At 40.3% G+C, this 13054-nt stretch overlaps 3 protein-coding genes across 3 annotated transcripts; all 3 read left to right on the top strand.

Annotated features, from left to right (window-relative positions):
- The first annotated feature begins 60 nt into the window (after positions 1 to 60).
- On the top strand, positions 61 to 1326 carry LOC6631140 (leukocyte receptor cluster member 1 homolog). The gene is made up of 3 exons (XM_002053000.4): positions 61 to 217; positions 280 to 379; positions 448 to 1326. Exons 1-3 carry the CDS (start codon positions 195 to 197, stop codon positions 1246 to 1248), a joined length of 924 nt encoding a protein of 307 aa, XP_002053036.1. The 5' UTR covers positions 61 to 194; the 3' UTR covers positions 1249 to 1326.
- An 836-nt stretch (positions 1327 to 2162) lies between these two features.
- On the top strand, positions 2163 to 7136 carry LOC6636996 (protein slender lobes-like). The gene is made up of 5 exons (XM_032433048.2): positions 2163 to 2341; positions 2526 to 2612; positions 2672 to 5745; positions 5802 to 6023; positions 6092 to 7136. Exons 1-5 carry the CDS (start codon positions 2311 to 2313, stop codon positions 6533 to 6535), a joined length of 3858 nt encoding a protein of 1285 aa, XP_032288939.1. The 5' UTR covers positions 2163 to 2310; the 3' UTR covers positions 6536 to 7136.
- Positions 7137 to 7801: 665 nt separating this feature from the next.
- LOC6631139 (protein slender lobes-like) lies at positions 7802 to 13039 on the top strand. Its single transcript, XM_032433050.2, has 5 exons — positions 7802 to 8290; positions 8435 to 8521; positions 8578 to 11648; positions 11705 to 11926; positions 11995 to 13039. Exons 1-5 carry the CDS (start codon positions 8260 to 8262, stop codon positions 12436 to 12438), a joined length of 3855 nt encoding a protein of 1284 aa, XP_032288941.1. The 5' UTR covers positions 7802 to 8259; the 3' UTR covers positions 12439 to 13039.
- Positions 13040 to 13054: the final 15 nt, after the last annotated feature.

The following is a 13054-nucleotide window of genomic DNA, read 5'->3' on the forward strand; positions in this document are numbered from 1 at the left end:
TAAAATAAAAATGCTAAATAATCAACAGCTACTTTGATGTGCAGCAAACAAAATCAAATTCTATTTGTAATAACAAGTACAAATTGATTTCATTTTTCACTCGACACATTCGTTACACAACACTGTTTCTGCCATTCACATCATAGCGCGTTTTGTTTACATTGGCAATCAAGTTTTACAGCAACTGCAACAAGATGAATATCTTGCCCAAAAAACGGTAGAATCTAAATGTGGCATAAAATATTCAACTATTGATTGATTAATTCATACATTTTATAGCTGGCATGTGCGCACTAAAGATAATATTGCTCGGGTGCGGCGGGATGAAGCAGCTGCTCAGGAAGACGAAAAAAAACGGCTGGACAAATTGCAATTGGCCGTAAGTAATCAGAATACATACATATTTAACCGTAGATACACTAACTACCAACTTTTTAACTTGTAAAGGAGAGCGAAGCGCGCATCAACTATTTGAGACGTCAATCGGGTTTGCCTGAAAACGTAATAGTAGGAACTGGTGCTCAAGGAAGCAGTGAGAGTACATTAGAAGCAGCCGCAACACACAGTTCTGGTGTTACATCTGCAGTAGATCTATTTGCGGATTACAAAAGTCATGTAAAGAAAACCAACAAAGATTTGGAAAAGGAAAAAAAGGAAGAACAGGAAAAGTATGAGAAACAAATCGGATACCTCACCTATCTGGGGCAGGATACAAATGAAGCTCTCAAGGTGCGCAGTTGGTATGAATTGGCCCCAAAACGTCCCGAAAATGCTGACTTCGATCGAACTGAAATCCAATTAAAACAAAAACTATCACAAGATCCACTCACATTAATAAAGACACTGATCCCAGGAGAAACACAGCCTGTTCGAAATTCGATCAAGCGACGAAAACACACACCGACACCAGAACCATCGCCTGTATTAGTTCGAATGTTGAAATCCAAGAAACACAAAAAGGACAAGAAACATGACAAAAAACACAAGAAACACAAGCATAAAAGGGACAAGATTGAAAAAATAAACAAAGAGCTGGCCACGAACGCAAAGCGCGATAAATTAAACCGGCTGCGCAAGGAACGGCTGTTGCGTGAAGAAACAGAGCGACGTCGTCAGGAACAATTATTTGCTCCCAAGGATTCGGCAATGCCAAGTAATGCTGCAAACACGCCGGCCCCTACGCCGCGAATAGTCCAAAAGTACAATAGCCAATTTAATCCAGAGTTTGCAAAACAGAATATGATTTAAACGTGCATGTTTTAATTTTTGCATTCAATTATGTAAGTTTGTACAGAATTTTTGTCACATAATAAAGATTACATCTGTATATATAAAGCTGCTTGACCTGAAAATGCGGTTCATAGGTTGTTCGTGCGAAGTTTTAAGTTTTGTCTGATTTTGAAAAATCCATCCGCATTGGCGAAAAACGATTGCATGAAAGTTTTTCATTAACCATCCAATCGGCTTCAAAATCACTGTCAAAGATGTTTGTGAAAATTAATTTATTACACACTTTTTGCAAAACCCGTCTCTCTTGATGGATAAATGCGAGAGACAGGGAAAATTCACGATTCAAAGCACTACATAAAAACTAAATAAATGCATGTTCAGGTGATTTTTGAATTCCACCCGGAACAGTGTACATTTTGCGGAAGAAGTTGCGATTTTAGCTTGCATCGTTCAGTTAGGAGAGTCAGTATATATATTGATCTAATAATGATACTAATGTACATATAAATTATATGCGATCAGACAAATAAAATATCTGCAAGGGTGAGCAAGAATCATTTGGATTTTAGTAGTCGCCTTAATATGGATCGATCTTTAGTAAGCTTAATTTTAAATGTGATACAGATCACAATTTATAAAGTGCGGTTATTGCCCCATAACGAATTTACGTATGTCATCTTTCTGGGAATGGAATTTGTAATTTTGCCAGAGTCAGTAAAGAACACGGATCATTTTCTTCTGTCATTCAAACAAGCATACTCTTGATATACAAGTAGGCTGAATTCTTTTGACAAAAGTAAAATTCGAAAAACCAAAATACCTGCTCATTGGCGCCAAACTTTTCAATTGCTCTCTTGTGCAACGTTGTAAGCAGTGTTGCAAATCATCGAAAACCGACTAACACATGCAAATGCCATTTTGGCGGTGCACGCTTTGCAATGCTTGGTTATTTCATCTCTAAGTTTAGCGTCGGTTGCTTGCTCGCTGAAATTTCACAATTGTAATTAGCATTGTACGATTTTTCTGTTACTTTAAATATTAAAAGAAAACTGTTAAGAATTGCATGTCAAGAAAATTGAAATGGATGACGATAATAACGACGCTCCACGTGGTAAGTAGCAATGAAAATGCTTGGCCTGCGGCTGGGTTATTTCTCTAGTATTGTTTAAAGCAGATAACCGTTTGAATTCAAAATGTCACGCCATGAACAGAAAAAACCGTGTTGTTCCGGCCCAATCTGCATGTAGTGTAAATGCCAGATATCATTATATCCTTCCATATCTTACCACTTTTAGTAACTCGCGCACGTACACGCCGCCTGTCCGTCCTGGATACAGACAGTCGCCCTTTGACGCCCATGCTGGATGTGGCCGCCGACCGGGGTAAGTGCATTTTGTATTTACTGGAACGTAATCAATATTGAGCGTCGTTGTTGTTGTAGCATCTCCGCGTCCAATGCGCCGAACTCGCTTAAACTCGGCAACAGTCGATTTGAGGACTCCGACACGCGCCACGCGCTTGTCGGTGGCCCGTGGAGAGACTCCAGAGCCTGCCACCCCTACTGTGACCTTGTCCTCTGTCAAACGGGGCACCCGCACACCGGCAAAATCTGTTCGTAAACAGTTGCCGTTACCAGAGGACGTAAATGAAGAAGAATCTAACACAAAGATGCAAGTGCAGACAAAGGCTGAGCCTGACAATGAAAAAATGAACGTCGTTACCGAAGATTTTAAAGCTGCTGTTGTTGACTCCAGACCTATGCAGACACAGTTTGGTACGCCACCAGATGAGAGGCGTGTGACGCGTTCAATGTCGAAAACGCCTCCGGTGATTGGACGCGCTGTAAACAATACGCCTCAGCAGGAATTTGATACGAAAAATTCACCTGAAGGAAAACAAAAACAAACAATGCAGTCGATTGAAATAGCCACTGAAATTGTAGATTCGCCAGTTGAAGCACAACAGTCGATGCACTCCGATGAAAGCGTTACTAAAGAATCAGTTACCACCACTAAAGTGGGGGATAAGTCCACACTAATGGCAACTCCCAAAGTTAAGGTCAAGGTCAAAGACATTCTAATTGGAAACCAAGAGGGTATGTCAAAAGTTGACAATGTAATAATTGTGTCCAATGTAGATGTAGCCAAGAATGACGACCAAGTTGGAATAATAGCAGAGCCTATCGAAGACAAAGAGGAGATAAAGCAGTCCGCTGAGATCACTGATAAACCCTTTTCAACTGACGGGAATATATCTATGAAGCAGCGTGACGTGCCGCCTAAGAGTGATGATACATGTACTCATGCTCATGTAATCGAAGATGTCCGTTTGCCAGATCTAACACCTAATATAAAGACTCGTTTGGTAGAACAAAAACGGTCAGGGCCTATGAAGAGTGTAGGGTTCAATAACAATGGTCAAGTTGATGAGCCTATCAAGCAGAAATATCCAAAGACCCCTGCACGCGTAAGTACGCCTGCGGGAGATGTTTATAGCCTCGCTGGTCGTAAGGCTAATAGCGAGGTAAGGGATAAGAGCGAGACGCCCTTAAAGCCCATAATCTTAAAGGGACGTAACAGCTCAACTCCTCTAACAAAGCTAGAGCCGTTGTTGAGCCAAGCTAATGGGTCCAATGAGCAAAATCCGCCTCCACCACAAATTGATATGATAAAACCTCTCTCAGCGTTGGAAGACAAGGAAGAGAATGTCCAGACAGCTAAAGAGACTCCCACCCGACGTCTTGTAAGCGAAGACGAGGATGAAGAGGAAGATGAATATGAAGAGAGTCCTGTGTGCGAGTTTTTTGCTAACGAGGTAGAGGTTATTAATAATTATCAGTCTGGCGACTCAATGGACAGTTCCGTCCGCCATGAAATCGAAGAAAATGAAATACCGCACGATGGTGAATCTGTGGGCAGTCAGGACACAGTTGATGATGACTCTGATGACAGTGCTGATGAAAAAATGTCGTTTATAGTCTCCGATAACGAAGTTGACGACAATGATATTGAATCTTTGTGCTTCTCGTCTGCCTCTGAAGAAGCTGACATGGAACCAAAAAAACGGCGTCGTATTATTGTTCATGACAGCAGTGCTGACGAGGATCCTGAAGAGAATAAAGAAATTAAGAAAAATGATTCTACGGAAGAAGATAAACTAGCTGAAAAATCGATACAAATGGATGAAAATGAGAGCGATATGAATAGAGAAGTAGGTCAGCTGGCAGTCGAACAAGCCGACAAGATATCAACATGCGACAAATCACCGGAATTAAAGCCAAATGACAACAATGATATTGAATCTTTGTGCTTCTCGTCTGCCTCTGAAGAAGCTGACATGGAACCAAAAAAACGGCGTCGTATTATTGTTCATGACAGCAGTGCTGACGAGGATCCTGAAGAGAATAAAGAAATTAAGAAAAATGATTCTACGGAAGAAGAAAACCTAACTGAAAAATCGATACAAATGGATGAAAATGAGAGCGATATGAATAGAGAAGCAGGTCAGCTGGCAGTCGAACAAGCCGACAAGATATCAACATGCGAGAAATCACCGGAATTAAAGCCAAATAATTCCGATCCCCCTAACAAAACAGCGCCACAAATTGGCATAAACTTGGGCGAAGAGTTTCAAAAAGATGCGGATCTATCGGTGGAAGAGCTTCTTTCCAGTTCCAATGAGAGCGACGAGCACGAGGTCAAAAAAAATACGAGCAGGAGCATCTATGAAGTGCTCGATTCTGGTGAAGAATCAAGTGAAGACAAAGAGTATGTTTGTGATAAGCCAACACCTGAAGATAATGAAACCACTAGAGAGGATGAAAAATCGAATTCAAACGAAAAACTCGCTAATTTTCATGAATCGCCTATCGTTAAAGAAGAAAAGCCAATTTCTAATGAAGAGAAACAAGAGGTGGTTGTCAAGTCAGTGGTACCTATTAGCGAATCGTCGTCATTCCATGCAAAACAAAAGCGTGAGGAAGAGGCAGCACTTCTGGGTGAACTCTCCTCCTGCGACTTATCGCACTTGCGGCAAATGTTCAATCCCCTCCAGAAGTCGCGGCGGCAAACTCTGTACGTACAGGATCCACATAAAGCCCCTAAGGAGCCGAAACCAAAATTGAAACGTCGCAGTGAACAATTGAACAGCGATGTCAAACCATCGCAATCGTTTATAGAAACTCTGGCCGAGGAAAAGATCCAACTGATGAAGCGCAAGCGTATGTCAAAGAGTTTTTGCGGAGCTGTCGATGGCTTGGACACCAGCGTACTATCGGAAATGCAAAATAAAAAGGCCAAATTCGGTGAGTCAGCAGCTAGCGATAACGAAATGGGTGTGGCAGTCGAAGCTGTTAAAGAGGAACTGCCCACTCCCGCTCCAATGTCGGAAGCGAAGGCCAAGGATGAACTGTCCGTAGAAAAAGTAGTCCAGCCAAAGAGTCGCAATGATTATATAGAATATTGCGATACCCTGATCCGGGCGGCAAATGAAGCGAAGCTGGAGGAGAAGAAAAAAGTAAGCAATCAGATAACTGAATGAAACTAATTTAATTAAATTCCAAAATTCTTCAGCGTATCGCAGCGGGCAAGAAGCAAAAGAGTCGCCTGTACGCTGCTACTCTGTCTACTTGCATTGCCGACCCCGCCAATGGCCCGTCAGTTGCCGCAGCCGCAACTAAATCGGTGTCGGAAAAGCCGACTAAGATTAAAAAGGATGTGAAACGTCTGCAAGCCACCAAGCAAGCTATCAAGCGTGCCATGCAGCTGCTAGCGCCTGATGCAGCAAATAAAGAGGTGAGTTGCAACAGAATGTTTGAGTGTCAATTATGACCTTTATATGTGCCCAACGCTGCCTTTTATAGCCCCAGTCGCTGGCTCGGAAACTGTCTCCTCAACCGGATATTAATGCCAAGCCCGCAAAGTCTAAGCAGCAGACGAAGACGAAGACAAAGAAAAAGAAGCCCACAGTTGTACAAAAGTCCCCAGTAAAGAGCTCCGACGAAGAAAATCACCATATCCCCAAACGTATTAAAACGAGTGCCGGTTATGTAACGGTCATGTCCAAGAAAGAACGAAGAAGAATTGAAACATTTAAAACATCATCCAGCATCGTGGAAGTCGAGCCCTGCACTCCCACCCAAAAGTATTTTAAAGAGGTTCTAGCATCACCCAAAACCCGTCACGGGTTTAAAGAGATGCCTGCCACCCCGAAAACGTCTAAAAAGAAGTCGACTGCTGTACGTAACCCAGCTACGGAGGCGGCTTTGCGCTTTAAAAGGGAAATATTTGGTAGTAGTTATAAATAAGTACATTTAATATTAGCAATTAGTTAGCCTTTGGTTGTCAACGCAGTTATGTTCTTGTTTAAGTTTAAAAATGTTCTAAATTTGGATTTTTTCATTGGAAATTTTGTTGCAGTTAATAGTTAATGCTAAGGAAATCGAAAGGAAATTATATATTTGTAATACAGTAAAAGATCGGAACAAAGCTTAACCAACCTAAACATGTTTAAATATTACATTTGTTCTGATTAAATGCACGTTAAAATTTAATAACTATTGTGAGTTTAAAATTTAATTGTTAAAAATGGTACCCATGAGCATACAAAACCATACAAGGAAAAGGCATTTAATTCAACTTTAGTATTCGCATTTTTTCAATATTTTGATTTAACTTTAAGTAAATTTTCAATAATAAAATGTATTACTAAAAAAATATATGTATATAAAAATATAAAACAATATTCCATAAGATCTGGCGCACTATAAGTGCTGCATAAACTTCGTAATATCATATACAAACTGGATTATTATAAACAAATAAGCGCCATTATGAACTTTTGTTATTTTTTTGTACGATCTGCTTAATTTTTAAAAACTAATAAATATGTACAGTTTATACACACAATTTACAAAGTTTTTGTTTTTTAGGAATACTGAAGTTAAGGCATTCTTTCATTGCATATAATAACAAATTTCTGATAAACAAATATCTAATAAATAACAACAAATGTTATGCTCAAAATATCCGTAAGCTGGCTGTTGCTGCTCAATTGAGCGGTTAAGTTAACATTTACGATATTGGAGAACCAAAATATCGATATGTTATATACAATTTTCATTATTAAGCAACATAAATGTGTTTCAGATTTTATATGAAAATAATAATAAAGTGCTGCCAAATCCAATAACGCTCCCAAGCCCATTGAAAAAAAAATTACGTTTTCCATATTTTGCTTTTAATTTTTGCAATGGAATGGCCGTTATGATTTAAATTGAAATGCTCAAATTAATAGTTGGCGTGCTGCTTAAAACGCATATATTGTAAAGGGATGGACAGTTTCAAAAACTGTTTAAAATATTTTATTTAAAGTTTTACGGTGATAAGTTTTCAGTATTGATATCTTAACAAATTGTAATGCTCTTGTAGTAACAATAAGTCCTAGTCAGCTTTAAATTATATCGATAGCACAACCGTATTTCTATTATCGTGCACAAATATCGTGTTCTCATCTACTGATTATCGAACAATCGATATTGTAGTACGCCATCAACATCCCTTGTCAAAAGCCGCAACAAGACCGTACAGAGCCGTCGAGTGTGAGGTTCGGGATTGTTATTACTATTATTGTCGATAAAGGGAACCCAATTAAAGATTAATTAAGAAATGTTATTAGAAACGTGATGTGTGTGCGTAGAAAAATTGAATAAAAAAAAAGTTAACAAAAATTTATATATTTTAAAAAATAATACAAGTGTATTATAAATATGAAAATATAGGTTTTTGTACGAACACAGAGATTAAGAAAGGAGACTAACGGAAATTGATCACAACAAAGCTCATATGCAACAGTAAATCTCCAAATTAAGAGACGGTGCTCGCTTTGCAATGCTTGGTTATTTCATCTCTAAGTTTAGCGTCGGTTGCTTGCTCGCTGAAATTTCACAATTGTAATTAGCATTGTAGGATTTTTCTGTTACTTTAAATATTAAAAGAAAACTGTTAAGAATTGCATGTCAAGAAAATTGAAATGGATGACGATAATAACGACGCTCCACGTGGTAAGTAGTATTGTTTCAAGCAGATAACCGTTTGAATTCAAAATGTCACGCCATGAACAGAAAAAACCGTGTTGTTCCGGCCCAATCTGCATGTTGTGTAAATGCCAGATATCATTATATCCTTCCATATCTTACCACTTTTAGTAACTCGCGCACGTACACGCCGCCTGTCCGTCCTGGATACAGACAGTCGCCCTTTGACGCCCATGCTGGATGTGGCCGCCGACCGGGGTAAGTGCATTTTGTATTTACTGGAACGTAATCAATATTGAACGGCGTTGTTGTAGCATCTCCGCGTCCAATGCGCAGAACTCGCTTAAACTCGGCAACAGTCGATTTGAGGACTCCGACACGCGCCACGCGCTTGTCGGTGGCCCGTGGAGAGACTCCAGAGCCTGCCACCCCTACTGTGACCTTGTCCTCTGTCAAACGGGGCACCCGCACACCGGCAAAATCTGTTCGTAAACAGTTGCCGTTACCAGAGGACGTAAATGAAGAAGAATCTAACACAAAGATGCAAGTGCAGACAAAGGCTGAGCCTGACAATGAAAAAATGAACGTCGTTACCGAAGATTCTAAAGCTGCTGTTGTTGACTCCAGACCTATGCAGACACAGTTTGGTACGCCACCAGATGAGAGGCGTGTGACGCGTTCAATGTCGAAAACGCCTCCGGTGATTGGACGCGCTGTAAACAATACGCCTCAGCAGGAATTTGATACGAAAAATTCACCTGAAGGAAAAAAAAAACAAACAATGCAGTCGATTGAAATAGCCACTGAAATTGTAGATTCGCCAGTTGAAGCACAACAGTCGATGCACTCCGATGAAAGCGTTACTAAAGAATCAGTTACCACCACTAAAGTGGGGGATAAGTCCACACTAAAAGCAACTCCCAAAGTTAAGGTCAAGGTCAAAGACATTCTAATTGGAAACCAAGAGGATATGTCAAAAGTTGACAATGTAATAATTGTGTCCAATGTAGATGTAGCCAAGAATGACGACCAAGTTGGAATAATAGCAGAGCCTATCGAAGACAAAGAGGAGATAAAGCAGTCCGCTGAGATCACTGATAAACCCTTTTCAACTGACGGGAATATATCTATGAAGCAGCGTGACGTGCCGCCTAAGAGTGATGATACATGTACTCATGCTCATGTAATCGAAGATGTCCGTTTGCCAGATCTAACACCTAATATAAAGACTCGTTTGGTAGAACAAAAACGGTCAGGGCCTATGAAGAGTGTAGGGTTCAATAACAATGGTCAAGTTGATGAGCCTATCAAGCAGAAATATCCAAAGACCCCTGCACGCGTAAGTACGCCTGCGGGAGATGTTTATAGCCTCGCTGGTCGTAAGGCTAATAGCGAGGTAAGGGATAAGAGCGAGACGCCCTTAAAGCCCATAATCTTAAAGGGACGTAACAGCTCAACTCCTCTAACAAAGCTAGAGCCGTTGTTGAGCCAAGCTAATGGGTCCAATGAGCAAAATCCGCCTCCACCACAAATTGATATGATAAAACCTCTCTCAGCGTTGGAAGACAAGGAAGAGAATGTCCAGACAGCTAAAGAGACTCCCACCCGACGTCTTGTAAGCGAAGACGAGGATGAAGAGGAAGATGAATATGAAGAGAGTCCTGTGTGCGAGTTTTTTGCTAACGAGGTAGAGGTTATTAATAATTATCAGTCTGGCGACTCAATGGACAGTTCCGTCCGCCATGAAATCGAAGAAAATGAAATACCGCACGATGGTGAATCTGTGGGCAGTCAGGACACAGTTGATGATGACTCTGATGACAGTGCTGATGAAAAAATGTCGTTTATAGTCTCCGATAACGAAGTTGACGACAATGATATTGAATCTTTGTGCTTCTCGTCTGCCTCTGAAGAAGCTGACATGGAACCAAAAAAACGGCGTCGTATTATTGTTCATGACAGCAGTGCTGACGAGGATCCTGAAGAGAATAAAGAAATTAAGATAAATGATTCTACGGAAGAAGATAAACCAGCTGAAAAATCGATACAAATGGATGAAAATGAGAGCGATATGAATAGAGAAGGTCAGCTGGCAGTCGAACAAGCCGACAAGATATCAACATGCGACAAATCACCGGAATTAAAGCCAAATGACAACAATGATATTGAATCTTTGTGCTTCTCGTCTGCCTCTGAAGAAGCTGACATGGAACCAAAAAAACGGCGTCGTATTATTGTTCATGACAGCAGTGCTGACGAGGATCCTGAAGAGAATAAAGAAATTAAGAAAAATGATTCTACGGAAGAAGAAAAACTAACTGAAAAATCGATACAAATGGATGAAAATGAGAGCGATATGAATAGAGAAGCAGGTCAACTGACAGTCGAACAAGCCGACAAGATATCAACATGCGAGAAATCACCGGAATTAAAGCCAAATAATTCCGATCCCCCTAACAAAACAGCGCCACAAATTGGCATAAACTTGGGCGAAGAGTTTCAAAAAGATGCGGATCTATCGGTGGAAGAGCTTCTTTCCAGTTCCAATGAGAGCGACGAGCACGAGGTCAAAAAAAATACGAGCAGGAGCATCTATGAAGTGCTCGATTCTGGTGAAGAATCAAGTGAAGACAAAGAGTATGTTTGTGATAAGCCAACACCTGAAGATAATGAAACCACTAGAGAGGATGAAAAATCGAATTCAAACGAAAAACTCGCTAATTTTCATGAATCGCCTATCGTTAAAGAAGAAAAGCCAATTTCTAATGAAGAGAAACAAGAGGTGGTTGTCAAGTCAGTGGTACCTATTAGCGAATCGTCGTCATTCCATGCAAAACAAAAGCGTGAGGAAGAGGCAGCACTTCTGGGTGAACTCTCCTCCTGCGACTTATCGCACTTGCGGCAAATGTTCAATCCCCTCCAGAAGTCGCGGCGGCAAACTCTGTACGTACAGGATCCACATAAAGCCCCTAAGGAGCCGAAACCAAAATTGAAACGTCGCAGTGAACAATTGAACAGCGATGTCAAACCATCGCAATCGTTTATAGAAACTCTGGCCGAGGAAAAGATCCAACTGATGAAGCGCAAGCGTATGTCAAAGAGTTTTTGCGGAGCTGTCGATGGCTTGGACACCAGCGTACTATCGGAAATGCAAAATAAAAAGGCCAAATTCGGTGAGTCAGCAGCTAGCGATAACGAAATGGGTGTGGCAGTCGAAGCTGTTAAAGAGGAACTGCCCACTCCCGCTCCAATGTCGGAAGCGAAGGCCAAGGATGAACTGTCCGTAGAAAAAGTAGTCCAGCCAAAGAGTCGCAATGATTATATAGAATATTGCGATACCCTGATCCGGGCGGCAAATGAAGCGAAGCTGGAGGAGAAGAAAAAAGTAAGCAATCAGATAACTGAATGAAACTAATTTAATTAAATTCCAAAATTCTTCAGCGTATCGCAGCGGGCAAGAAGCAAAAGAGTCGCCTGTACGCTGCTACTCTGTCTACTTGCATTGCCGACCCCGCCAATGGCCCGTCAGTTGCCGCAGCCGCAACTAAATCGGTGTCGGAAAAGCCGACTAAGATTAAAAAGGATGTGAAACGTCTGCAAGCCACCAAGCAAGCTATCAAGCGTGCCATGCAGCTGCTAGCGCCTGATGCAGCAAATAAAGAGGTGAGTTGCAACAGAATGTTTGAGTGTCAATTATGACCTTTATATGTGCCCAACGCTGCCTTTTATAGCCCCAGTCGCTGGCTCGGAAACTGTCTCCTCAACCGGATATTAATGCCAAGCCCGCAAAGTCTAAGCAGCAGACGAAGACGAAGACAAAGAAAAAGAAGCCCACAGTTGTACAAAAGTCCCCAGTAAAGAGCTCCGACGAAGAAAATCACCATATCCCCAAACGTATTAAAACGAGTGCCGGTTATGTAACGGTCATGTCCAAGAAAGAACGAAGAAGAATTGAAACATTTAAAACATCATCCAGCATCGTGGAAGTCGAGCCCTGCACTCCCACCCAAAAGTATTTTAAAGAGGTTCTAGCATCACCCAAAACCCGTCACGGGTTTAAAGAGATGCCTGCCACCCCGAAAACGTCTAAAAAGAAGTCGACTGCTGTACGTAACCCAGCTACGGAGGCGGCTTTGCGCTTTAAAAGGGAAATATTTGGTAGTAGTTATAAATAAGTACATTTAATATTAGCAATTAGTTAGCCTTTGGTTGTCAACGCAGTTATGTTCTTGTTTAAGTTTAAAAATGTTCTAAATTTGGATTTTTTCATTGGAAATTTTGTTGCAGTTAATAGTTAATGCTAAGGAAATCGAAAGGAAATTATATATTTGTAATACAGTAAAAGATCGGAACAAAGCTTAACCAACCTAAACATGTTTAAATATTACATTTGTTCTGATTAAATGCACGTTAAAATTTAATAACTATTGTGAGTTTAAAATTTAATTGTTAAAAATGGTACCCATGAGCATACAAAACCATACAAGGAAAAGGCATTTAATTCAACTTTAGTATTCGCATTTTTTCAATATTTTGATTTAACTTTAAGTAAATTTTCAATAATAAAATGTATTACTAAAAAAATATATGTATATAAAAATATAAAACAATATTCCATAAGATCTGGCGCACTATAAGTGCTGCATAAACTTCGTAATATCATATACAAACTGGATTATTATAAACAAATAAGCGCCATTATGAACTTTTGTTATTTTTTTGTACGATCTGCTTAATTTTTAAAAACTAATAAATATGTACAGTTTATACACACAATTTACAAAGTTTTTG

The sequence above is a fragment of the Drosophila virilis genome, chromosome 2 (assembly GCF_030788295.1).
Source record: "Drosophila virilis strain 15010-1051.87 chromosome 2, Dvir_AGI_RSII-ME, whole genome shotgun sequence".
NCBI classification, from domain to species: Eukaryota; Metazoa; Arthropoda; class Insecta; order Diptera; family Drosophilidae; genus Drosophila; species Drosophila virilis.

Bases quoted from the DNA above. Each gene is read 5' to 3' on its own strand.
- LOC6631140 (XM_002053000.4), top strand. From the start codon at position 195: ATGAATATCTTGCCCAAAAAACG. The intron at 218-279 runs GTAGAATCTAAA...TACATTTTATAG, and splicing joins AATATCTTGCCCAAAAAACG to CTGGCATGTGCGCACTAAAG. The intron at 380-447 runs GTAAGTAATCAG...TAACTTGTAAAG, and splicing joins TGGACAAATTGCAATTGGCC to GAGAGCGAAGCGCGCATCAA.
- LOC6636996 (XM_032433048.2), top strand. From the start codon at position 2,311: ATGGATGACGATAATAACGACGCTCCACGTG. The intron at 2,342-2,525 runs GTAAGTAGCAAT...TACCACTTTTAG, and splicing joins TAATAACGACGCTCCACGTG to TAACTCGCGCACGTACACGC. The intron at 6,024-6,091 runs GTGAGTTGCAAC...TGCCTTTTATAG, and splicing joins CTGATGCAGCAAATAAAGAG to CCCCAGTCGCTGGCTCGGAA.
- LOC6631139 (XM_032433050.2), top strand. From the start codon at position 8,260: ATGGATGACGATAATAACGACGCTCCACGTG. The intron at 8,291-8,434 runs GTAAGTAGTATT...TACCACTTTTAG, and splicing joins TAATAACGACGCTCCACGTG to TAACTCGCGCACGTACACGC. The intron at 11,927-11,994 runs GTGAGTTGCAAC...TGCCTTTTATAG, and splicing joins CTGATGCAGCAAATAAAGAG to CCCCAGTCGCTGGCTCGGAA.